This window comes from Scyliorhinus canicula, chromosome 6 (genome assembly GCF_902713615.1).
Source record: "Scyliorhinus canicula chromosome 6, sScyCan1.1, whole genome shotgun sequence".
Taxonomy (NCBI): domain Eukaryota; kingdom Metazoa; phylum Chordata; class Chondrichthyes; order Carcharhiniformes; family Scyliorhinidae; genus Scyliorhinus; species Scyliorhinus canicula.
The window spans coordinates 64,381,573-64,409,021 of NC_052151.1; the positions used below are offsets into that span (position 1 = coordinate 64,381,573).

Genomic DNA, 27,449 nt, shown 5'->3' on the forward strand with positions numbered 1-27,449 from the left:
AGATTCACTAGGTTAATCCCAGAGCTGAAGGGGTTGGATTATGAGGAGAGGTTGAGTAGACTGGGACTGGACTCGTTTGAATTTAGAAGGGTGAGGGGGGATATTATAGAAACATTTAAAATTATAAAGGGAATAGATAGGATAGATGCGGGCAGGTTGTTTCCACTGGCGGGTGAAAGCAGAACTAGGGGACATAGCCTCAAAATAAGGGGAAGTAGATTTAGGACTGAGTTTAGGAGGAACTTCTTCACCCAAAGGGTTGTGAATCTATGGAATTCCTTGCCCAGTGAAGCAGTTGAGGCTCCTTCATTACATGTTTTTAAGGTAAAGATAGATAGTTTTTTGAAGAATAAAGGGATTAAGGGTTATGGTGTTCGGGCCGGAAAGTGGAGCTGAGTCCACAAAAGATCAGCCATGATCTCATTGAATGGCGGAGCAGGCTCGAGGGGCCAGATGGCCTACTGCTGCTCCTAGTTCTTATGTTCTTATGTTCTAATTGGAATGTTGTGTGTTCTGTGATGATCTTCCTGAAGAAAATAGCATATATATGACAAAAGAGCCTCGATAAATCTCAGTCTTTTAGGTGCCACTCCCCTGTCATTTCCAGGTCCTTCTGTCCAATACGGCAACTTTGAAAAGTAGGCAGGCAGGATTTTTATCTTGCATATAACCTACAGCACAGACAACTAACTCTTTCCTGCTCTGCCAACTTTGGGGTTAATGATGCACCAAGTGCACAAGAAACATGAAATGTGGCAAGAAGTTTTGTAGCAACTCACCTGTAACTGAAGACACCATATTCCTCATTATAGCCTCTTTAGCAATGCTCATCTGAGAGAAATAACTGCATTACACTGGCATTACATTATTACAGCAGTATGGTTAGGTGAATTGGACAGTCTGAATTCTCCCTCAGTGTACCTGAACTGGTGCCAGAATGTGGCGACTGGGGGATTTTCACAGTAAATTCATTGCAGTGTTAATGCAAGCCTACTTGTGACAATAGAGATGATTATTAATTAGTGCACAAGGTTATTAAATATATCATCCACCAATTAATTGATTTACTGCACAAATAAACAATTAAAAGTCAAACATCTTTATTCTTATGCAGGTGCGAATAAAATGAGATATGGAACGCTGAGCATTGCTGGTCACAATCACACATTTCTCACTGGTGTTCGGTTTAACAACACCAGCAAACTCTGAGCTTAAATTCACCATACTGAATTTTGAATGCGGCTTTATGACCTGTACACAGTTCGCCATTGGGTGGCACTAGTACCTCAGGAAGCCTGTTACTACCAGATAATGTGCAATCTGCCTTCGCTTACAATTTTATAATTACACAAGGAAAATGCTTAATTAACATTTGTATACTTTTAATTCTAAGAATTATTTCAAGGACATTATAATTAGTTTAAAGTTACATTAAGAACAGAATGATAATATTCACAGTGGATTTCATGACCTGGAACTCTAGGATGAAGCTGATTGGATCAGTTTTTTAAAAATATTTTGAGTACCCAATTAATTTTTTCCAATTAAGCAGCAATTTAGCATGGTCAATCCACCTAGTCTGCACATCTTTGGGTTGTGGGGGCAGCACGGCAGCACAGTGGTTAGCACAGTTGCTTCACAGCTGCAGGGTCCCAAGTTCGATTCCCGGCTTGGGTCACTGTCTGTGCAGAGATTGCATGTTCACCCCGTGTCTGAGTGGGTTTCCTCCGGGTGCTCCAGTTTCCTCCCACAATCCAAAGATGTGCAGGTTAGGTGGATTGGCCATGCAAAATTGCCCTTAGTGTCCAAAAGGTTTAGGTGGGGTTACTGGGTTACGGCGATAGGGTGGAGGGTGCTCTTTCTACCCGTCAGTGCAGACTCGATGGGCCGAATAGCCTCCTCCCGCACTGTAAATTCTACGATTATATGAACCTATGAAAACACAGGGAGAATGCGCAAACTCCACACGGACAGTGGCCCAGAACTGGGATCGAACCTGGAACCTCGGCACCGTGAGGCAGCAGGGCTAACCACTGCGCCACTGTGCTGCCCTGATTGGATAATTTACTACTTCTGAATCAGAAGGTCTCAAGGCCACAGGTCAGCCATTTGGGACTGAGGTGGGGAGAAATAGCTGAAAACACTGGCTATGGGCCCTGACAATATTTCAGCTATAGTACTGAAGACGTATACTCCAGAACTTGCCATGCTCCTAGCCAATTAGTTCCAGTAACAACATGGAAAATTTCCCAGGTATGTCCTGACAAAAGAGGTGTGGTCAGAGTGGCTGCTCTTGACGTGAAGGCAGTAATTCGGCAAATACAGCATCAAGGAGCCTTCACTAAACTGGAGTCAATGGGAATCGGGGAAGGCTTGCCACTGGTTGGAGTCATATCTGGCAGAAAGGAAGATGGTTGTGGTGGTTGGAAGTCAATCATCTCAGCTCCAGAATATCATTGCAGGAGTTCCTCAGGGTAGTGCCCTAAGCCCAACCATCTTCAGTGTTGCATCAATGACCTTAAAGTCAGAAAGTCAGAATTGGGGATGTTTGCAGATGACTGCATAATATTCACCACCATTCGTGCCTCCTCAGATACTGAAGCCGTTTATGTCCAATGCAGCAAGACCTGGACCATATCTAGGCTTGGGCTGACAAGTGGCAAGCAACACTTTTGTACCACAAGTTCCAGGCAATGACAATCTCCAACGAGAGAGAACCTAACCATCATCCCTTGACATTCAATGGCATTACCATCGCTGAAACTGCCACTATCGACATCCTGAACTAGACTAGCCATACAAATAGTGTGGCTACCAGAGCAGGTCAAAGGTTAGGAATCCTGTAGCGAGTAACTCATCTCCTGACTCCCATCGACAAGGCATACGTCAAGAGTGTATTGGAATACTTTCCACTTAAATGGATGAGTACAGCTCCAACCACACTCACAAAGCTCAACACCATCCAGGACAAAGCAGCCCTCTTGATTGCTAACCCTTCATAAACACTCAATCCCTCCCCCACCGACAAACAGTGGCAGCCGTGTGTACCATCTACAAGATGCACTGCAGTAACTCACAAAGGTTCCTTAGGAAGCTCCTTTCAAATGACCATTACCATCTAGAAGATACCAGGGAATACCACCACCTGGATGTTTCCCTCCAAGTCACTCACTATCCTGACTTGGAAATATATTGCCGTTCCTTCACTGTCGCTGGGGCAAAATCTGGAACTCCCTCTCTAACAGATCTATGGGTGTACCCGTTCAAGAAGGCAACTCATCATCACCCGCTGAAGGGCAATTAAGGATGGGCAATAAATACTTGCCTAGCCAGCGACACCCACATCCCAGAAAATTAATTTTAAAAAATGATTCCAAGGAATTCAAGGGCTATGGCGATAGTGCAGGGAAGTGAAGTTGAGGTAGAAGGTAATCTTATTGAATGGGGGTGGGTGTTCAAGGGGTTCCTTTCTTAGGTTCTCCTGCCACTGGTTGGCTCATCAATCCATCCTCACACCCTCCTCTTCCCAATGTTAATTGGGAAGGGAAGGGACTCCCTGTTGCCCAATTTGCTGACTCACTGTCAGTAAAGTAGTCTTTATCTGCAATATATATTTTAATATCATTTTCATCTTTCTCCCTATGTTGCTTACAATGATATCTAAGACATTAATCTTTCATTTCTGAAAGTTTCAGGATAATCCTGGAGCGTGGAAACGAGTGCCGCAGGAGGTACGTTTGTCCCCTTGACACCCATCCGCTCTACTTGTGTATCTTTTGCCGGGGTTATTTGATAGAACAGCACTCAGCAATGAAGCTCACCATATCGTGAGAATGCTGGAGGGATAACTGACAAGAATAGTCCTGTCAAAAGATGAAATGAACCACTAGGCAAGGCTTTCTTTCTCTTCTCTCTCTTTTTTCTAGGCCAAGCGTCATACTGGAATATGGTGGCATAACAACCTTTCACACTAGGTGGCTCTTTGTGCATGTCCAAGGACTCATCGTTGGGAGTTGATGTGATCATTAGAGCCACCAGAACCACACCTTAGCTAGACCTCACAGGATGGCTTCTCGGGATTTAAACCGACTGTCCTGATCCGTAGATTACTTCAGTTACACACCAACACAATTACTCCGTAACTGATCGCTGAGTGGCCTCGGAAGCCACGCAGTGGTTTCAACCTCTATTCAGCAGGTAGAAAAGGTTCACCATCAGCTTCTCAGCACAGCCAAGGATGGACAACAAAAGTCAGCCTTGCCTGTGATACCCACATCCAAGAATGAATTAGCCTGAAAGAGTGAATTTGGTATTTGGTGATAGAATAATATTGGTGATTGGAAAACTGTTCTACATTCTGCCCAGTATCGTGTTGGCTGCTGATTTCACCATCACACATTTTGCAGTACAAGGATAGGCAACACAGTAAATGGCCATTCGGCCCAACCAGTCCATGTCGGTATTTCTGCTCCACTCAAGTCTCCTCCCATCTTTTCCTGTTTAAATCTATCAGTGTAATTCTCGATTTCCTTCTCGCTCAAATGCTTGTCGAGCTTCCCCTTAAATGCATCTATACTTTTCGCTTCAGCCATTCACTATGGTAGCGAGTTCCATATTCTTACCATGCTTTGGGTAAAGAAGATTCTTCTGAATTCCCAATTGGATTTGTGGTAACTATCTTTGATGGCCTCTAGTTATGCTCTTTTCCACAAGAGGGAACAGTCTCTCCAAACAGCCACTGTCAAAACCTTTCATCATTTTAAATTCTTCTATCAGGCTCCTCCTCAGACTTCCCTTTTTCAAGAAAGAGACCCAGACTGTCAATCCTTTCCTGAGAGGTATACCAGCACATCTCCTTGTAAATGTGCAAAATTTGTGATAGCGAATTGAGCAGCCAACACGATACTGGGCAGCATGTAAGAACAGTTTTGCAATCACCAATATTATTCTATCACCAAAGACCAAATTCTTTGCATCATCTCCAGTGCCTCCATACCCTTTTTAGAATATGGGGCGGGATTCTCCGCCCCGCCGCGCCACATTTCTGCCCCGAACCGCCGGCGAGATTCTCCGTTACGCTGGCTGGTCAATGGGGTTGCCCTTGTGTGCCAGCCCCACACCATCGGGAAACCCCGGGCGTCGGCAAAACGGAGAATCATGACGCTGGGGGGGGATCTTCCATTTCCACAGAAATCAATGGAGTTTTGAACGGCTCTGCCCATTCTCCAGCCATGCCACTGCCACGTGGTACTTGGTTTGCTTTGTTAACGGCCTTGCTGGCACAACTTTTACAACTTTGTGCATTTGAACTCTTTGTCCCAGTACCCCAATGAGGCTTGCACTTATAATTGACCTCTGGGGGTCGGTTAGCTCAGTTGGTTGAATGGCTGGTTTGTGGTGTGGAGTGGTATCAACAGCGCAGGTTCAATTCCTGTATCGGCTGAGGTTATTTATGAAGGCCCCGCCTTGTCAACCTTGTTCCTCGCCTGAGGTGATCCTCAGGTTAAATCACCACCAGTCAGCTCTCCCCCCTCAAAGGGGAAAGCAACCTATGGGACTGTGGTGATATTTACGTTGTCAGTGAATGTCTGCACACATTAAAAGCTACAGTTCTGTGGAACATAGATATCACTGTCCAAAAGAGAGCTTCAGGCAAGCAGCATAAATACACTTAAGAAGAAGCTAGTAAGTGCATGAAGGAGAAAGCAAGATAAAAATACCTTGTTAGGGGAGACAATTAAAGCAAAAGGACGTTTATTTTTAGCAGAAACACTACTCTAGTTTTTTTTAGGCTGAATGGCCTGATTTTGCACTGTAAAATTTAATATAATTGTATGTAGTGTCGGTAAACCCACTGTGCTATTAGAAAGGGAGTTCCAGGATTTTAACCCAGCCACAGTGAAGGAACGGCGATATATTTTCAAGTCAGGATGCTATGTGGCTTAGAGGTGAGCTTGCAGCTGGTGATGGTCCGTATCTGCTGCCTTTGAACTTATAGATGGTAGCGGCTGTGAGTTTGGAAGATGTTGTTTAAGGAATTTTTATGAGTTCTTGTAATACATCGTGTAGATGATACATGTGGCTGCCACTGTCCTGAGGTGATGGAGGGAGTGAATGTTTGTGGCAGAGGTGCCAGTCAAGCCAGCTGCTTTGTCCTGGATGGTGAAAATTAAAATGAAATGATAATCACTTATTGTCACGAGTAGGCTTCAATGAAGTTACTGTGAAAAGCCCCTAGGCACCACCTTCCGGCACCTGTCCGGGGAGGCTGGTGCGGGAATAGAACCGTGCTGCTGGCCTGCCTTGGTCTGCTTTAAAAGCCAGCGATTTAGCCGAGTGAGCTAAACCAGCCCCTGGTGTTGAGCTTCGTGGAAGTTATTGAAGCTGCACTCATCCAGGCAGGTGGAGAGTATTCCATCACACTCCTGACTTGTGCCTTGTAGGTGATGGGGAAGCTTTGGGGAGACAGGAGGTGAGTTACTCTCTGCAGGGTGTTTTTGTAGCCACAGTATTTTATGTGGCTAGCCCAGTTCAGTTTCTGGGTAATGATAGCCCCCATTAACATGGACAGTTCATTAAAAGTTGTGCTTTCAACTTCCCGGTAAAAATCAATAATTCTGCCACCACCAAAACTGGAGTTCCATTTTAAAGTGTACAAGATAGTTCGGACAAGGTATCCCTCATTTCTAAGTTTTAGCGGTTTTCCTGTTGCAAGTAACAAGCCAATTTCCTGCACTCACACAAATCCCTTGATATTAATAGAATCAGTGCAGCAAAATATTACATAAAAGTGTCTCTCAACATCAATGAAGGCATTATTTCCCACAAGACGAGGGTTTATTACCACTGTGGGTTGTTGTGATAGTAGACAGCTCTTTGAATCAAGAGAAGCAAATGTTGCAAAAATAGGATGGTCCTCAAATCTCAGTAAAAATCACTAATTCTAGCACCGTCAATTCTGGATTTCTATTTTAAAGCATGCAAGATAGTTCAGACAAGGTACCCCTGATTTCTATGTTTTATTGGTTTTCCTGCTGCAAGTAACAAACCAATTTCCTACATTCACACAAACTTTCAATGGGTTTATCCAATTTTCAGGCTTAATTTTGCTTCCCTCAGTAAGCAGACCTTTTCTTTTCTCCATTTTTAACCTCTATCAGGCAAATATATTGAAATCCAAATAATCAAAACCTTCACAACCCGCTCAGAATTCTGACTCTGGACTCGCGCCCCTTCTTTTCTGGCTGTGTCTTTCAACTATCTTAGTCAACACTCTGGAATGCCCACACTCTGGAATTCCCTTACTAAACTCCACTTTTCTTCTCTGTTGAAACCCTCATTAAACCCTACTGTGTGCCCACTGTGGTCTTTAAAATTCAGACACTTCGCCCAGTTTATTATTCAAACATTTTACCTTTATTTGCGAGATGAACGAAGGACATAAGTTCACAATTCAACCCAAGGTTTATTTTCAAACACCACTGAAACAGTTTATCCCCCCAAATTATCCCAATTATAATATGCCTAAGATTTTCAATACTACCCGTGCCAATGAACTGCGAGTCCAATCCATTGAGTCTCAGTCGTCTCAGGGTCCTCATCTGTGAAGGTGGGTCTCTCATGCTGCTTCCTTCTGCCCTCTGGTCTGCCGTTGCGAGTTCTCCACTGTCCCTGCATTGAGTCTTTGCTGGGAAGGATCTCTGGATGCCTCTTTCTATTACTCCTCCTTGTCCCCTTCCAGAAGCTTCCCCGTCCCTCAGAAAATGAGGTCACTGGGCAGGGGTATCAACGCCCAATGGAGTGCCAATTGCATCTCTGCAGGGCACCAGGAACTCCCCCCAGAGTTCCAAACTCAGGTGCATTGTCTGCCCGTAATCTTATCCCATAATCTAGGCACCAAAAAATCTGGCTTCATTTGGGCAATCCACAACAATGGATCCATTTGAATGGGGCCGATTATCTTCCAATGTCATGTTTACAGGCCAAGCCTAGACTTGCACCGGCTATCTGTCTACGTCCAGTGTATTTGAGTTTGGTTGTTTTACTTCCCATCAGGCGTGTCTGTGGTTCTGATTTAACAACCTGCTGTACCCACATTGAGTACGACCCAGTTCTTTCCTGTTACAGCACTATATTCATTAAAATAGCTACATAAATTCCGGAGCTAAACGTATGAGGTAAACTAGATTTATCTCTGGTGTCACGATGACACAAATCATCCATAACCTCATTTCACCAATGCATTAAACACTGAGGGTGTAAATTATGGGAAAGGGAGAAACATAGAAGTGTGGAGAAAGTGTTGAAAGGTATTACAAGAACCTGGAAAAGAAGGCCAAATCAAAACTGCGGGTCCTGTAATGTGGAAGAATTGCGTGATAAAACGTTGGAGCCCTTGAGACATAGATTCATTTGTAAAGAATGACTTGCATTTATAAAGTACCATTCACATCCTTCGTGTAACCCAAGCTCTTTATAGCTAATTAAGTACTCTTGAAATGTAATACTGTCATTATGCTGGAAATTACATCCAATCAATGACATGGGTGTGCTACTGCCAAGAGCAAACTAAAGAGGCAAACTGCTTTTGTACAAAGCTTCAGTGTGGTGCTCCGGCTCTCATGTAGTTAGAGACAGCTCATCAGATTTGTTAAATTTACTTTGAAGTTGATACAAACTGTATCCTTTATTGGTGATATTAGAACCCCACTAAACCCAATATAAAAGCAGTTCAGATCTCTAAAAACATCTAGAATCCAATATTCCTTGAATTTTAATTGCAGAGACACAGACAATAAGACTTTATATTCCACAGGAAGCGACTAATCACTAGTCGCACATTGAGGTAACATTGGGGCGGTATAAAACACTGATTCTACTGTCTTGAAATTCAAGGAAAATGGAGGTGTCTGAAAATAATAATCATCTTTATTGTCACAGGTAGGCTTACGTTAACACTGTTTGTTTGCACTGGAGTGCTGAACTTGGTGCATTTGAGTGCTACAGTGAGAGTTTGGTGACTGAGGGAGTTAGATGAGGAGGGAGCAAGGTGCTCCTTTCATTTCATTTCCGCAAAGAGCGTGAAGGGAGCCGGGAGTTTACAGAGAGTGCAGCTGACTGGGAGCAGAGTCGGAGGGCGGAGGTCCAGTTGGTCTACAGAAGAGCTATATTCTGTAAAGTAAGAGGGGATGGAGGCTAGGGCAGTTGCATGCTCCTCCTGTAGGATGTGGGTGGTGAGGGATACCACCGGTGTCCCCGCTGACTATACCTGCAGGAAGTGCACCCAACTCCAGCTCCTCAGAGACCGTGTTAAGGAACTGGAGCTGGAGCTGGATGAACTTCGGATCATCCAGGAGGCAGAGGGGGTTATAGAGAAGAGTTACAGGGAGGTAGCCACACCCAAGGACAAGAGTAGATGGGTTACAGTTAGGGGAAAGAAAACTAACAGGCAGACAGTGCAGAGATCCCTCGTGGCCGTTCCCCTTCAAAACAAGTATACCGTTTTGGATGATGTTGGGGGGGGGGGGGAGGTGACCTACCGGGGGAAGGCCCTAGCTGCCAGGTCTCTGGCACTGAGTCTGGCTCTAGGGCTCAGAAGGGAAGGGGGGAGAATAGAAAAGCAATCGTATTAGGAGATTCAACGGTTAGGGGAATAGATAGGAGATTCTGTGGTCGCAAGCGAGACTCCCGGAAGGTATGTTGCCTCCCGGGTGCCAGGGCCAGGGATGTCTCCGATCGTGTCTTCAGGATCCTGAAGGGGGAGGGTGAGAAGCCAGAAGTCGTGGTGCACATTGGTACCAACGACGTAGGTAGGAAAAGAGGTGTGGAGGTAATAAACAAGTTTAGGGAGTTAGGCTGGAAGTTAAAGGCCAGGACAGACAGAGTTGTCATCTCTGGTTTGTTGCTGGTGCCATGTGATAGTGAGGCTAGGAATAGGGAGAGAGTGCAGTTGAACACGTGGCTGCAGGAATGGTGTAGGAGGGAGGGCTTCAGGTATTTGGATAATTGTAGTGCATTCTGGGGAAGGTGGGACCTGTACAAGCAGGACGGGTTGCATCTGAACCAGAGGGGCACCAATATCCTGGGAGGGAGGTTTTCTCATAGTCTTCAGGAGGGTTTAAACTAATTTGGCAGGGGAATGGGAACTGGATTTGTAGTCCAGCAACTAAGGAAGCCGATATTCAGGACGCCAAAGTGTGTAGTGAAGCAGTGGGGAAGGTAACACTGACAAAGGAGAATACTTGCAGGCAAGGAGATGGGTTGAAGTGTGTATACTTCAATGCAAGAAGCATCAAGAATAAGGTGGGTGAACTTAAGGCATGGATCAGTACTTGGGACTACGATGTGGTGGCCATCACGGAAACTTGGATAGAAGAGGGGCTTATGGTTGTTGGAGTTCCCTGGTTATAGATGTTTCAATAAGGTTAGGGAGGATGGTAAAAGAGGTGGGGGTGTGGCATTGTTAATTAGAGATAGTATAGCTGCAGAAAGGCAGTTCGAAGAGGATCTGCCTACTGAGGTAGTGTGGGTTGAAGTCAGAAATAGGAAAGGAGCAGTCACCTTGTTGGGAGTTTTCTATAGCCCCCCCAATAGCAGCAGAGATGTAGAGGAACAGATTGGAAAACAGATTTTGGAAAGGTGCAGAAGTCACAGGGTAATAGTCATGGGTGACTTCAACTTCCCAAACATTGAGTGGAAACTCTTTAGATAAAATAGTTTGGATGGGGTGGTGTTTGTGCAGTGTGTCCAGGAAGCTTTTCTAACACAGTATGTAGATTGTCTTACCAGAGGGGAGGCCATATTGGATTTGGTACTTGGTAATGAGCCAGGCAGGTGATAGATTTGTTAGTGGGGGAGCATTTTGGAGGTAGTGACCACAATTCTGTGACTTTCACTTTAGTAATGGAGAGGGATAGTTGCGTGCGACAGGGCAAGGTTTACAATTGGGGGAAGGGTAAATACAATGCTGTCAGACAAGAATTGAAGTGCATAAGTTGGGAACATAGGCTGTCAGGGAAGGACACAAGTGAAATGTGGAACTTGTTCAAGGAACAGGTACTGCGTGCCTTTGATATGTATGTCCCTGTCAGGCAGGGAAGAGATGGTCGAGTGAGGGAACCATGGTTGACAAGAGAGGTTGAATGTCTTGTTAAGAGGAAGAAGGAGACTTATGTAAGGCTGAGGAAACAAGGTTCAGACAGGGCGCTGGAGGGATACAAGATAGCCAGGAGGGAACTGAAGAAGGGGATTAGGAGAGCTAAGAGAGTGCATGAAAAATCTTTGGCGGGAGGGATCAAGGAAAACCCCAAGGCCTTTTACACATATGTGGGAAATATGAGAATGACTAGAGCGAGGGTAGATCCGATCAAGGACAGTAGTGGGAGATTGTGTATTGAGTCTGAAGAGATAGGAGAGGTCTTGAACGAGTACTTTTCTTCAGTATTTACAAACGAGAGGGGCCATATTGTTGGAGAGGACAGTATGAAACAGACTGGTAAGCTCGAGGAGATACTTTTTAGGAAGGAAGATGTGTTGGGCGTTTTGAAAAACTTGAGGATAGACAAGTCCCCCGGGCCTGACGGGATATATCCAAGGATTCTATGGGAAGCAAGAAATGAAATTGCAGAGCCGTTGGCAATAATCTTTTCGTCCTCACTGACAACAGGGGGGGGTACCAGGGATTGGAGAGTGGCAAATGGCGTGTCCCTGTTCAAAAAAGGGAATAGGGATAACCCTGGGAATTACAGGCCAGTTAGTCTTACTTCGGTGGAAGGCAAAGTAATGGAAAGAGTACTGAGGGATAGGATTTCTGAGCATCTGGAAAAGCATTGCTTGATTAGGGATAGTCAGCACGGATTTGTGAGGGGTAGGTCTTGCCTTACAAGTCTTATTGACTTATTTGAGGAGGTGACCAAGCATGTGGATGAAAGTAAAGCAGTGGATGTGGTGAACATGGATTTTACATGGAACATTTGATAAGGTTCCCCATGATAGGCTTATGCAGAAAGTAAGGAGGCATGAGATAGTGGGATATTTGGCCAGTTGGATAACAAACTGGCTAACCGATAGAAGACAGAGAGTGGTGGTGGTTGGCAAATATTCAGCCTGGAGCCCAGTTACCAGTGGCGTACCGCAGGGATCAGTTCTGGGTCCTCTGCTGTTTGTGATTTTCATTAATGACTTGGATGAGGGAGTTGAAGGGTGGGTCAGTAAATTTGCAGATGATACGAAGATTGGTGGAATTGTGGACAGTGAGGAGGGCTGTTGTCGGCTGCAAAGAGGCATAGATAGGATGCAGAGCTGGGCTGAGCAGTGGTAGATGGAGTTTAACCCAGACAAGTGTGAGGTTGTCCATTTTGGAAGGACAAATCTGAATGCGGAATACAGGGTTAACGGTAGGGTTCTTGGCAATGTAGAGGAACAGAGAGACATTGGGGTCGATGTTCATAGATCTTTAAAAGTTGCCACTCAAGTGGATAGAGCTGTGAAGAAGGCCTATGGTGTGCTAGCGTTCATTAGCAGAGAGATTGAGTTTAAGAGCCGTGAGGTGATGATAGATAGATAGAGAAATACAGCACAGAACAGGCCCTTCGGCCCACGATGTTGCGCCGAACTTTTGTCCTTGGTTAATCATAGAATTTTGGACAATTTTTCATGGCCAATCCACCCAACCTGCACATCTTTGGACAAAGATGCAGCTGTACGAAACCTTGGTAAGGCCACAATTGGAGTACTGTGTGCAGTTCTGTTCACCTCATTTTAGGAAGGATGTGGAAGCTTTGGAAAAGGTGCAAAGGAGATTTACCAGGATGTTGCCTGGAATGGAGAGTAGGTCTTACGAGGAAAGGTTGAGGGTGCTAGGCCTTTTCTCATTAGAACGGAGAAGGATGAGGTGCGACTTGATAGAGGTTTATAAGATGATCAGGGAATAGATAGAGTAGACAGTCAGAGACTTTTTCCCTGGGTGGAACAAACCATTACAAGGGGACATAAATTTAAGGTAAATGGTGGAAGATATAGGGGGGATGTCAGAGGTAGGTTCTTTACCCAGTGAGTAGTGGGGCATGGAATGCACTGCCTGGGGAAGTAGTTGAGTCGGAAATGTTAGGGACCTTCAAACGGCTATTGGATAGGTACATGGATTATGGTAGAATAATGGAGTGTAGATGAATTTGTTCTTAAGGGCAGCACGGTAGCATTGTGGATAGCACAATTGCCTCACAGCTCCAGGGTCCCAGGTTCGATTTCGGCTTGGGTCACTGTCTGTGTGGAGCCTGCACATCTTCCCTGTGTGTGCGTTGGTTTCCTCTGGGTGCTCCGGTTTCCTCCCACAGTCCAAAGATGTGCAGGTTGGGTGGATTGGCCATGATAAATTGCCCTTAGTGTCCAAAATTCTATGATTAACCTAGGACAAAAGTTCGGCACAACATGGTGGGCCGAAGGGCCTGTTCTGTGCTGTATTTCTCTATAACACTGCAATGAAGTTATTGTGAAAAGCCCCCGGTCACCACATTCCAATGCCTGTTCGGGTACACAGAGGGAGAATTCAGAATGTCTAAATTACCTAACAGAACGTCTTTCGGGACATGTGGGAGGTAACCGGAGCACCTGGAGGAAACCCACACAAACACAGGAAGAACGTGCAGACTCCAAACAGACAGTGACCCAAGCCGGTAATCGAACCTGGTGCGTGAAGCAACAGTGCTCACCGCTGTGCTACCATGCTGCCCAATTTGGACATTTAGCAGACTCTTTTACTGACCTATGACAAAAGTGTGAATTTGTTGTCCAGTTAACTTGTTATTGACTGTCGCTAATGCAAGAATGCTTTGGCATTAAAATTTTAAACAGTGGTGCATTGTTTTTCAACTTAGATCCAAAACTTGGGAGCAATATATTTTTTAAATAGTCGCACATTTATTGCAAACTCAATCTTATTTCAGGAATGTGTACATTTCAAAACAAATTAAAATTATAATCTATTGTACAGAAAAAAAATTTACATTACTGGCAATGTCTTAAATATACACATTAAAACTAGTGCAGCAACAGATCACAACATACAGATATCTTTACATATGCACAGCTGAAATGAGACGACCATTAAAATCTGGAATGTAGTAGAAACAAAAACAAAGTTATTTTATACGTATGGGATTACTAGCACATAGAAGCCAGTTGGTAGTTTTAAGACAGACTCCACAATGGGGCATTTTGGTCCTAGAAACAAAATTTATAGTTCTACCTATAGCAGCAATGCTTCAAGCATATTGTAGTGAACTATTTTAGAGGTTAATTATGTGTGTGTGTGTGTGTGTGCACACACATTTGTGTATGGAGCAGATGGGTTAAATTATACAGAGATGGTTTGGCGACATTTCATCTCATGTGATGAATATCTGTCACAGTGTAGTGTCCTGCTGTGACGATCAAAAACTCTCGAGTCAATATTTAAACCACAGAGCAATCATCAAGTCCAGTGGCCAAGATTAAACACACTTGTACTATTGTTCTCTTTCTATCTGTTGCGTCACAATTCTTGAATGTGGCCACTCCAGTGCCTGCAACCTGGTTGATAGCAGAAGGCACGTGTAGCTGAAAGAACAGTCTTCAGACAATCGCCATCTTCTAGTCAGGTTTAAATAGCAGTTCTTCAAATGGTGGGTGGATGACAAAAAAGTTCTTTCTCTGTCCCTTTGATTAATGGACTTTCTTCTGGCGTGCAGCAGCGTAGCGCCATGGCTGCCGTCTCCCAGACTCACTGAGCAACATATGCTCCTCGAACACTTCAGCAACCCCTCAGAAATGGAATCGAAGGCCAGGCAGCTGCCAATGAGATGTATATTTTTCCTTCCAGCCAAGTCCCATTTCTTGGTAAACCGAACGTAGAGCTCAGTTAAGGTAAACCCGATGAGACAATTCAGTTTAATGATTCACTACAGGAAGGAGTCCATGGGTGGAGCATACGAGAATCCCAGGAAGGCTTCAGACGCTTCCTTAACACTGGCAGTAATCAGAGCGTTATCGGGCGATCTGCCAATTGAGTTTGGAACTGGCTCCTCTGTAAACTCTGGGTCAAAGTGTTGCAGGTCAGAAGGTCCACTCTACAATGGTTAAAAAAGATAAAGCAAAATATAATTCCAGTTCAGATTTTTGCTGTAATTTTAGACATAATCTCCCAAATTCTAAAGGTGGAGCAAAAAAGGTGGGCTGCTTGCTTTTATTAACCACACAAAACTACTATTGTAAAGCAAGGCCAGCAGCACGGTTCGATTCCCGTACCAGCCTCCCCGGACAGGCGCCGGAATGTGGCGACTAGGGGCTTTTCACAGTAACTTCATTGAAGCCTACTCGTGACAATAAGCGATTTTCATTTCACTTACCACGTTAGGGTTAAATGGAGGTGTTAGCTTCTTGGCATTTAAATCAATCCAGTTTATTGTAGAAAAGAAGATGTGAGCCTTGATATCCCCCTGTAGAAAGAGGACATTACAGTCAAATAAAAAGGAATTAAACTGAAAGAAAAGATTTATTTGCTAACGCGACTCACTTTAGTCAACAATTTTTAAAATGTAGGAACACAGCAACTGGTCAAGTTTATATACACTGTCCATTAAAAAGAATACACTTTATTCAAGTGGTCTACCATGTCCACTTCAAAATGATCAGAATTTGTATGGTCTGGTGAACTGGAAAATAAATTTTTTTCCCCAAGTATACAAGACTTCAATGCAGGTTACTTCAGAAAGGAGGTATCTCAGAGAAATGTTTACATCATACAAGTAGCTATCTCATACAGTCAAATGCAATAGGAAAACAATTTAACCCAAATTACACAGAATGTAGAGATGCTTCATAGTGATTTGGACAAGCGGAGTGAGTGGGCAAATGCATGGTATTTGCAGGATAATGTGGATAAATGTGAGGTTATCCACTTTGGTAGAAAAAGCAGGAAGGCAGATTATCTGAATGGCTGTAGATTAAGAGAGAGGATTGCGCTACGAGACCTGGGTGTCCTCATACACCAGTTGCAAAGGTAAGCATGCAGGTACAACAGATGGTAAAGGCGGCAAATTGTGTGTTGGCCTTCATTGAGAGAGGATTTGAGTACAAATGTCTTGCTGCAATTATACAGGGTCTTGGTGAGGCGACACCTGGAATATTGTGTGCAGTTTTGATCTCCTTATCTGAGGAAAGATGTTCTTGCTTTGGAGGGAGTTCAGTGAAGGTCTACCAGACTGATTCCTGGGATGGCAGGACTGACATATGAGAGAGATCGAGTCAGTTAGGATTATATTCGCTAGAGTTCAGAAGAATGAGGGGGGGATCTCATAGAAACCTACAAAATTCCAACAGGACTATACAGGGTGGATGCAGGAAGGATGTTCTGGATCGTGGAGGAATCCAATCTCGGGACATGGCATTGGCCATTTAGGTCTGAGAGGAGGAGAAATTTCTTCACCAGAAAAAGTGGTGAGCCTGTGGAATTCCTTACCACGGAAAGTAGTTGAGGCCAAAAGCAGAATTCTCCATTGGCAGGATGCTCCGGCAGCGCATCCATACCCACGGGTTTCCCAACGGTGAGAGGGGGCCACAATGGGAAACGGTATTGGCACGCTGTGGGAACAGAGAATCCCGCTGCCAGCGGGGGAGCGCCGCACCGTAAAACCAGGCTGACGGACCTTAGAATCCCGCTCTGTATGATTTCAAGGAGAAGTCAGATATAGCACTTGGGTTAAAGTGATCAAAGGATATTTGGGGGGAGGGGGGGAAGGCGGGCACAGGCTGTTGAGTTGGATGATCAGCCATGATCATAATAAATGGCGGAGCAGGCTCCAAGGGCCAAATGGCCTTCTCCGGCTCCTATTTTCAATGTTTCAAAAGGATTAAGTATGTACTTACAAAGTCCTCCTTTGCACCCAGGCGTTTTGTTCTGTCTTTTTGCAGTAAGCCCTCCAGCAGGTCCCTTGCAGCGTTGGAGATATTTGGTTTCAAATGTAGTGGCTTGTTCACAATATTATCGTACATCTCAGCTGTGTTCCTGCTATAGAAAGGTGGCTGTATCAAAGCAAAGATTCATAATTTAAAATAATATCTAATGCTGTAAATTAAAGATTGCTTGCTTAGTAACGCACAGATAATGCTTACCAATCCGTACAACATTTCATAGAGAACTGCACCCAGGCACCACCAGTCAACTGTTCTATCATAGGGTTGCTTGTGTAAAACCTCAGGGGCCAAGTACTGTAACAGAATAAATCAACAGTCAATTTAAACCAATTTGTGTTTCACCACACATAGTAATAAACAAACTCCGGCACAATACAGACAACCCTCATTTTTAAAAATGTTTATTGACTGTTACTTGCAGTAGTTTGCACTGCTGCCTACGGAGCTGAGGACCCGGGTTCAATCCCGGCCCTGGGTCACTGTCCCTGTGGAGTTTGCACATTCTCCCCATATCTGTGTGGGTTTAACCCCCACAACCCAAAGATGTGTAGGGCAGGTGGACTGGCTATGCTAAATTGCTCCTTAATTGGAAAATAATTGGGTACTTTACATTTTTAAAAAATTGATACTGTTACTTTTCATTAAAAAGGCCTACTTTGTGTTGCACTTACATAACTGAAGTTGATTCTAAAGGACTGGTACCTAGTTATACTGCAGCCTGTGTTCTACAGCACAGGCAGAAGCAAAAGCAACAACAATGTACACACAGGATTGTGTGGGTACTGATGTTAAGTGTTTAACAGATATTTTGTAAAGACTGCAGAGTGTCCATGTTTGACAGCAATAGGAAACCACATTGCTAACCCGATCAAGACAGGCCAAGCTTTCAGCTCGACCATAGCAAATAAAAGTAAAAGGCCGATGTTCCCTCCATAGGTATAGAGGAAAAATAGTTCTTCAGAGATGTATAGCTCCCTCCAAGGGGAACAACATCACCTTATATGCAGCCTCCACATCAGCCGTGACTCTGAATGCTACATGCCTTAAATGATTACAAAATGTTTTCAGGAGGAGATAACGATTGGCTAGCAATAGAATATAGAAAGAGTTCATACTCTGGGATTCAAAATAAATATCTTACTTACCTCAGGTGTGCCACAGAAAGTGCAAGTTGTGCCATTCGATTCAATGTTCTCTTTGCAGAGGCCAAAATCAGTCAGAACAATGTGTCCTTGGCGATCAAGTAAAATATTCTCAGGCTTTAAATCTCTACAAGATTCAAAAAAAACCCACGGAGAGTTACTTCACAATCCATTCAAATCTGCATGCAACACACAAGTCATTTTGGTATGGCGCGATGAAAAAAGTTTAATTTTGTCCCATCGAGATTTTAAAGTGCTATTTTACTGTTTAATCACAAGGTCACGTCTCACTCACCTGTAAACAATGTTAAGAGAATGGAGGTAACCCAGAGCACTGGCAATCTCAGCAGCGTAAAACCTAGCTCGTGGTTCCAGGAAGCAACGCTCTCGTTGGAGGTGATAAAACAACTGTAAAAGAGAACAAACCAGCAAATAAATAAACTGAAATCGACCAGAGAGCAAGCAACAGTAAAAGCAAGCGAAAGGAAGTGGCCTGTCAAATCACCCAACCCCCCTCCGCCCCAACTTTATAGTTACAATTCCATGGACTTGCCCTCCACGTCCGCTAATAAATCTCCCCTCTTAAAATAAATAAGCCACTGTGGCTGGGGACAGGAAATCCCATGCTGCAGTTAGTCCCCTGTGAGTGACACTTACCTCGCCTCCATTTATGTAGTCCAGGACAAAGTAGAGTTTGTCGGCTGTCTGGAAGGAGTAGTGGAGACCCACCAGGAAAGGGTGTTTGACATTCTTCAGCAGGACATTGCGCTCCGACATGATGTGCTTCTCCTGAATTGGAGGGGTGGGGGGAATAAGAGAAGTGATTAAGAAAACGGAAGAATATTTGTGCATTTCAAAAAGAAAAGCAGGCTTCACAGAGTGTGCACAAAACACATGCAGCAGAAAGGTATAGAATGATTTAAAAAGGGGGTAAATGATTTTTAAAAAGGGGGTAAATGATTACCTCCTTCTTCTTCAAAATGGCTTTTTTTTGCAAAACTTTCACAGCGTAGAACTGGTCATCAGATCTGTGTTTAGCGAGGAGGACCTATTCAAACATAAATGGTAATTTATTTAGAGACACACACGAGCAGATGGGAAGGTGATTTTGCACTTTGCAACCGTTTAGGTCGCTTTTTAGATTTAAAAAAAAGTGTTACCTTTCCGAAGCTTCCTTTTCCAATCACCTTTAGAAAGTTGAAATCACTTGGCTTGGCCCTGGAGGTGAGAGAGTTAAAGACATGAATAATGTGCAGCATTCACGGGGTGAAATCCACTCAGCAACAGATTGTTTTAAAGTCAAAGTCACGAAATGAATGGTACTCACTGTGGATTAGAGGAAGGGCCAAGGTTGATCTGTGCTGTCGTGGGGCTGGACTGCAGGGGGGAATCACATTAGAAGCAAGTTAACACGGTGTGAAGGCTCAAGAAAGGGGTGAATGATCAAATCATGCTCTCCTTTATACTCACCGGAGGAGACGCGCTCTCTCCATTAGCTTCGCTTTCTTTGGGATTGACGTGTAACATGGCCGGGACTTCCGGGCTGTTTTCAAGAGAAGGAGAAAAGAAGACAGCTTTAGACACCGAGGCCTCTGATGTGGGGGTTTCAGACGCTGCCCACCCGCCAGGCACTCCGCTCCCAATCACACTGAGATCTTACTGAACACAAGGCATTGTTTGAAGGGGACAAACTAGCCGGCGATATCTCGGTGCAGACAGACGCGCTATTGTGCCGCAAGCACAAAGTGGTGATGGGGGAGTGGGCTCTGTTCAGAACCAAATGGGTCAAATTCACCTCCCGTCCCCCCATTGCCACTGATAAATCTCCCGGCAGCTCCTGTACATTATTCCCGGTGGTCAGTGACAGTATAGCGAGCAGATACTTACTGTCTACAGGAGTAGGACTGAGAAGCTGCTATTTTCTGAATCAGATCGTTCAGTCCCATTCGCCTTTGTTTCATGAAAGCTATAAAAACAAAATGAAACGGCCGATAAGAACACTTGGAATAAGCAGCTCAATAAATCCAGTTATAGACAGGTCAAATCAGCTGCCAGTTACTTTCTGCACTTTACAAGTTTTAAGAAGTCATTTGCCATCCGCACTTCTATTGCCAGACTGGACGATGTTTAAAAATCTGAACACACACACACGCGATTGTAACTGACAGCCTTTTGACATTATGCAAAATATATCTATTTGAAACTGTGATGTGAAAACATCAATTACCGGTAAGTATGGCGACCACCCCTCTCATTTTGGAATATGTAACAGCAGATCCTGAGGAGCTGGATTTAACAGTCATGGCTAAAAGGCTGATCACTTTGTCTGTTCCTGTATTATCCTTGTACGATCCGTGCCCAGTTAGAGATTGCAAAAAGCACAGAGCGCCCTCTCGCCTGTATATATATACACACAGGGAGAGAGGAGATTGGGGGCGGTGGTATGTGAGCTATGTGCTCCTGCCGGGCGGTTCTGACCTCCCTGAGTCAGCCTGTCACTCTCACCCTGGGCTTCCTCCCGGAACGCCAGCGTCACACTGAGCAGTGAACTGGCGCTCTGTGCTTTCTCCGAGAGCACATTCATTCCCACCTGCTCCCCCATCAGATCACCTCGCAGGGTCCACACGGGGAGACAAATCCCTTTTGTTTGCTCAGAACAGCTCCGGGTAACTGAGTGGCGTTTGCATACTTGGCCGTAGAATTCCCAGAGTGCAGAAGGCGGCCATTCGGCCCGTCGGAGTCTGCACCGACCCTCTGAAAGAGAACCCCACTTAGACCCACTCCCCTGCCCCATCCCCTTAACCCCACCTGATCTTTAGGGGCAATTTAGCATGGCTACTCCACTTAACCAGCACATCTTTGGACTGTAGATACATGGGAGTTGTTCAACTGCATTTAGCCACAGAATCAAACTTTGCTGTATTTGTTTTGTTGTTGTTGCAACTTCCGTTATCATACAAAAGTTCAGGAGATCAGTTCAGTTTCAGCAGGATTAAGGCAAGCTGTCTTCTGTGGGGTGGGGGGTGGGGGGGATGTGTCATCAGCCGAGCAGTCATGTTGGAGGAATGCTCAATTTCACAATTGGGAAACGATTCCTCACTGCTAATACAAGCGGTTAGTGATTTTCCAGCCAGTAAAATGCCAGTTTCTGGCTGATTCCTTTCTGTGTGTGGGGGCTGGAATTGCAGTGTGAACTAAATGACTCGCACAATTACATTGAAATGACCACTGGAGTCACTGATAACATAAACATTATCACAGTCAGATCTGTGAAAAGTTGGCTGTGCAGAGGGGAGAAACTTTGTCACTCCGGTCTCCGAAATGGGTTGCGTTTAAGAGTTAAGCGGCCAGATGCAATAAAAAGATCAACTCAGCCTGTGAATTACTTGCAAATCACACATTCCCAGCAAATATTTATTTCCACAACATTTAGTCCGCCCTCCCTCCATCACCCCCTCGCTGATTTTCGACGTGGCAATCTGGACCCACCAGGGTCTCTCCTCCCGGGAGCTGAATCCACCACAAAGCGGCTCCTTCATCCTCAGGAAGCACAGCCGGGATCGGATCCCAAAGTGTGGATGTGCCCCCCGGGCACAGAGCAAACTGCTGGGTTCCCCCCGGGCACAGAGCAAACTGCTGGGTTCCCCCCGGGCACAGAGCAAACTGCTGGGTTCCCCCCGGGCACAGAGCAAACTGCTGGGTTCCCCCCGGGCACAGAGCAAACTGCTGGGTTCCCCCCGGGCACAGAGCAAACTGCTGGGTTCCCCCTCCCCCTCAAAGCCAGCCCTTCTTCCCCACCGTCACCAACACCAAGGATTGCCCCTGCCAGTCCCGGTTACATAGTACAGCGGTCAACTCACCCCAACACGGAAATACATCTAACCTGTGAAAGAAATCTTCTCCGTTAAAGTTTTCATAGTCGCCAGCGCTTTGTCAAAGTTTGTGGAGCGAGCCCACACTATCCACTGAACTCGCTGGCAGAAAGAGCTTTAATATATAGGCGAGGTGCCTTTAATTAAACAATTTACATAGATAACTTATCACTGAGCGTCGGTTATAAATTCCACAACGTAAATGGGCCGATTGCTTTACTAATGATTAAAAGAACTCCAATGATGATATGCACTTGATCTCCACTTGGTAATTACATTTCTTTAAAGCAAAAAAAAATCCTGTTTCATTTAAGCTAACGGTTGTTGTTGGCAGCCCCTTGCTAACATGTCTAGCTTTATTTGACTTTTTGAGGAGGAAGTGGACGAACAGTGATTGAGGTGTGTGTGCGCGCCACTGTGGTGACTGTGGTGTCAGCAGTCACCACAGACAGCAGCTTCTGCTGGCGCCTGAGATGTCTCCCCTTCCAGGACTCGGGGCACCGAAGCGATTGCGTGGAAGGGACTTGTTGAGACTGCTTCCAAAGGGACCGGATACCTCCAGGGCGGAGGAGGCGCCCCTTGCTAATTCCTCACATCCACCACAGGTTTCCTTCAAGGAAGACAGTCGCCCACAAGTGGGGCTGGTTCAGAGAACCAATTTGTTAAACTGCAGTTATCTTGTCTTCTTGTGCCTCTCCAGTGTCCGGTGTCAGGGCTCCACATTTTGTAAACGATTACAGATTTTTTGTTTTGTTGCCATTAAGTATTCGACGCAAAGAACTTGGAATATGCGCGTTGGTTCTTTATTGTGCCCGAGAGGTTAATCAAAGGAAATACTTGTATCTGCCATGTAGCAGTGAAATAGTTCCCTGATAAATGAGATTCATCATCCCGTGAACATCATCATTTATAGTGGTCCTTACCCCTAACATGAAATAAAGTCGTCACATAAATTAAACATATATTTACAAAATAAAGAGATACCAAAAAAACATTTAGATCATCTGAGCTTTGCAGACACCAGGAGTATGTGCAGATTTCACACATGCAAATGAACCATAGAATAGAATTCCTACAGTGCAGAAGGAGGTCATTTGGCCCATCACGTCTGAGAGCATCCTACCCAGGCCCACACCCCGCCCTATCCCGGCAACCCCACCTAACCTGCACATCTTTGGACACAAAAGGGAAATTTAGCATGGTCAATCCACCTAACCTGCATTTCTTTGAGCTGTGGGAGGAAACCGGAGCAACCGGAGGAAACCCACGCAGGCATGGAGAGAAAGTTCAAACTCCGCACAGACAGTGGCCCGAGGCTGGAATTGAACTCGGGTCTCTGGCATCGTGAGGCAGATGTGCTAATTATTGTGACACCATGCCACCCACGGAAACAGCATAATAATAAGTATAAATCATTTAGGTTTGAGTTCTGGATTTGTAATATGATTTGAATCATTGTGCTTGGCTGCTAGATTATCTTGTAATCACTGCTTTCTGTCCAGAAGACCTCTAGACTGGATTAGCTGGTGTGATTCTATAGGGGGAGTGAGAGAGCAAGGAAACCGCTGCACAGGCCACCTTCATTCCATTTTCAGCAGGTTTTATTGTCAGCCATTCATGTCCCTCAGTGACAGCCACAATGACATTTTTTTTAATGAACTTCATGCTTTTTTACATTGCAACTTGTATTACATTGATATGTTTCATTGTGCTGTGTTTTACAAATAAATTATAAACCCTGGTTCCTTTATTCGATTAAAACAAAACGCTGCCTGAAAGTGGTTCAACAGTAATCTCATTCAGATGATTCAGTTAGCTAAAGCTTCCCTGATGGATTTCGCTGGTAACTGTATTTTCTGGTGTGGTAAAGAAAAATCAAGGTAGCATCAGCAACAAGTGAGACGAGTGATCAGATAATCAGCTTTTTTCGTCATTGTTTTTTGGGATGTGGACATATCACTGGCAGGGTCTGCATTGGTTGCCCATCCCTTATTGCTCCAGAACTGAGTGGCTTGCCGTTTCAGAGTCAAATCATTTTACTGTTGGTCTGGAGTCACATGTAGGCCAGATCAGGTAAAGACGGCAGATTTCCTTCCCTAAAGGACATGAGCGAATGAGATGGGGTTTTACTGCAATGGTTTCATAGTCACCATCACTGAGACACATATTTTTATATTCCAGATTTCTTAATTAAATTTAAATTCCACCAGCTCCGCCACGATAGGATCTGAGCCTGTGTCCCAAGATTGGTAGTCTCAGCCCCTGGGTACTAGTCCACTCACATTACTGCTATATCACCATTTCCCCTTAATGATGTCGAGTGAGGGGAAAATATGGGTCAGGGCATCAGGGAAAGCATTTTGCTCTCTTTTTAAATAGTGCTATGGAATTAGTCTATATCCTGTACTTAAATCTACGTTGAGCTTAAATTCATAAGCTCTAGCTCAGAGGCAAGAATACTACCAACAAAATCAAGCCGGCACTTCATATTCTGAACCATTTATACTAGAAGGATCTAGCTTCATGCTGATTTAGCCAAACTCAGTTGGAGCGTTAGTGTGCATGCTGGAGCATCCTTGTGCTAAGAAGGGGAAAGCAGCCTGGATATAATCATTACCCTGAGACATCTTGTGGGAGGTGAATGCATATGGATTTTGAGTGGGAACAGAATCAAGTTTGATGAGGGTGACTCCAAATGCTCATTTTTCAGGCTATGGGTGAGCTCTCCGACACCAAGAACTTCACCCCAACACCGATCACCATTATAATATCAGGAGAAAAGAAAGCAAGAGGAGACTTTTAGAGAGAAGCCTGAAGAGAAAAACTAATCCCTGAAGCCCAAATGAAATTATAGCGTTGATATGACTCATGTCAGATAATCTTTTACAATATGTACTGTAGAGTCTGTGCTGATGGTCCTTTTTATGTCAGCACTGAGTGTTAGGGACACATACAATCAGTCCATTCCATTAAGTTAAGATGATAGGGAAGGGCCTTCTAAAAATTGCTGCCACTTTTCACCAAATTGTGGAACACCCAAGAAAATATTAAACAAGATTTTCAGAATGATAAAATGTAATTTTACCCAATAAACTCTTATGATTGGCCTTATCCAAGGGACAAGTTTAGCAAAGAGTAAATTAAGATTAATTTCCAGAAAATAACATAATAGTTATCTTTCTAATAACCACAGAATCCCTGCAGTGCAGAATGAGGCCATTCGGCCCATCAAGTCTTCACCGACCCTCTGAAATAGCACCCTACCTAGGCCCACACCCCTACTCTATCCCCATAACCACACCTAACCTACACATCTTTGGACTGAAAGGGCAATTTTAGTATGGCCAAACCACCTAATCTGCACAAGTTTGGACTGTGGAAGGAAACCGGAGCACCCAGCGGAAACCCACGCAGGCACGGGGAGAAAGTACAAACTCCACATAGACAGTCACCCAAAGCTGGAATTGAACTAGGGTCCCTGACGCTGTGAGGCAGCAGTGCTAACCACTGTGCCACCCACATTTTATGGATTTTTCATTATCATCAAAACCCTGAGCAGTGAGTTTGACCTTAATGTTTTCATCCCAATTGGGATTGTTTAAGTATGTCTCTCTCATTTTTGATTGTATTATTTTGGTTAGCTTCTACTTTTGTTATTTATCAACAAAGCCTGTAAAATCTCCCTCTCTGATTTCAGTTCTCTCCCATCACATTCTGGCAAATGAATTTCTTCGAAAGACCATTGACGGTTCCTCGTGACAATTCCTCACGTGCTCTCTTTTTAAAAAATAATTTTAAAGTACCCAATTCATTTTTTTTCCAATTAAGGGGCAATTTAACATGACCAATCCACCTTCGCTGCACATCTTTGGGTTGTGGAGGTGTGATCCATGCAGACATGGGGAGAATGTGCAAACTCCACACGGACAGTGACCCGAGGCCAGGATCGAACCTCACGTGCTCTCATGCATTTCCATAAAAATTCCTTCTCAAGGGCAATTAAGGGTGGGCAATAAATGCTGGCCTTGCCAGTGATACTCACATCCCAAGAACAATTTTTTAACAAATCTGTTATCTGACAAGCACATCAGAAAGAAACATTTGGAAAAAGACAAACTGGTCCCAACAACTTACAGTTTTCCCCCTACACTATAAGCAAAATACACCTTTGCCTGCATCCTTCATTTTAATGTGTAGGAGTCCAGACGGAAATACAATTAATATAATAATAAATTAAACTATTTTTCTATGGGAGTTATCAAATTGTATATACACTTGTACCATAAGCAATCTACTCACTTATAAGCTGTTGATACAGATTTTATTGTCAGACTGGTAGCTGTGATCAGTGTGGAGGTGGAGGGGTAGCAGGGGCTGGCAGAAGCCTGTTATTCTCATCTTTACATTTGGGTGCATAAACATCTACTTTGTTGATTGTGGCCTGCAGCAGTCCCTTTAAAGACCTCCTGTTGGCCACCTGGAGACTCCGTTTTTCGGAGTGAAAAGAACATTGGCTGGGTACCATCTATTGATTTTGTGACTTCCACAAAAATGGTGGACAGTACTCTTCTAGTTCATATCAAGCGTGCTCTTCCTACCCACCAAATTGGAGGTTTAGGATGCCAATTGGTGCCTGAGGAATGGGCACTGAACGGATTAATTTCTAGATCCACCATTTAGGTTTTTTAAAAAGTAGAATTTCAACTTTCAGTTTACTTTTGTGTATTATGGTCAGCCAGCATAATTCCTGATATTTTTAACTGAATATTTACTGGCAGGAAATTAAACATGAGAACTCAAACTACAAGCCAAACCCTTGCCCCACTTGCTTCCGACTCCAGATTGCAATTTGGAACTGCTACACTTGTATCCAGGTCACAGGAAATGCTAATACAGAGATGATTTAACTGCAAATACCAACCATATATTTGATACGTTTAACACCTTTAGTGCTGGATCAAAGTGAAATTATGCGGAACAATGTCCCTTCCCTTAATGTACCTGATTAAGCACACAACCTAGGCTGACACTTCAGTGCGGTGCTACAGAATTGCTGCTCTGTTGAAGGTGTTGACATTTGAATGTGGTATTAAATTGATCAATTTATATATTTATTGGCATGTGTACCAAGGTACAGTGAAACGTATTGCTCTGCTTACAGTCCTGGCGTATTGTTCCATATATAAATATCTAATAATAATAATCCTTTTTAGTATCTTAAACTAGTGTCTTAGTAGGCTTACATTAACACTGCAATGAAGTTACTGTGAAAATCCCCTCGTCACCACACTCCGGAGCCTGTTCGGGTACACTGAGGGAGAATTCAATATTCGCCGAACAGCATGTCTTTCGGGCTTTGTGGGGGAAACCGGAGCACCCGGAGGAAACCCACACAGACACAGACAGCTCGCAGAAAGTGGCCACACTCCGGCACCGTCTTGATAATATAGCTATATTCATAGAAATTACAGTGCAGAAGGAGGCC

At 44.3% G+C, this 27,449-nt stretch overlaps 1 protein-coding gene across 5 annotated transcripts in view; it reads right to left on the bottom strand.

Annotated features, from left to right (window-relative positions):
* Positions 1-13,895: 13,895 nt before the first annotated feature.
* sgk1 (serum/glucocorticoid regulated kinase 1) overlaps positions 13,896-27,449 on the bottom strand; it is a 100,900-nt gene continuing 87,346 nt past the window's right edge. For 2 of the 5 annotated variants that reach the window (XM_038799392.1, XM_038799390.1), the window contains 12 exons: positions 19,980-20,058; positions 19,563-19,635; positions 19,420-19,469; positions 19,253-19,310; positions 19,057-19,140; positions 18,750-18,881; positions 18,388-18,500; positions 18,096-18,219; positions 17,149-17,244; positions 16,903-17,058; positions 15,384-15,473; positions 13,896-15,104 (listed from right to left, as the gene is read on the bottom strand). In XM_038799392.1, the coding sequence (XP_038655320.1) occupies positions 14,937-15,104; positions 15,384-15,473; positions 16,903-17,058; positions 17,149-17,244; positions 18,096-18,219; positions 18,388-18,500; positions 18,750-18,881; positions 19,057-19,140; positions 19,253-19,310; positions 19,420-19,469; positions 19,563-19,635; positions 19,980-20,058 (1,223 nt within the window). In that variant the 3' untranslated portion in view covers positions 13,896-14,936. Of the gene's footprint in view, positions 15,105-15,383; positions 15,474-16,902; positions 17,059-17,148; positions 17,245-18,095; positions 18,220-18,387; positions 18,501-18,749; positions 18,882-19,056; positions 19,141-19,252; positions 19,311-19,419; positions 19,470-19,562; positions 19,636-19,979; positions 20,059-20,319; positions 20,539-21,952; positions 22,067-27,449 lie in introns of those variants that run through there. The other 3 variants (XM_038799394.1, XM_038799395.1, XM_038799393.1) reach the window with 3 other exon arrangements.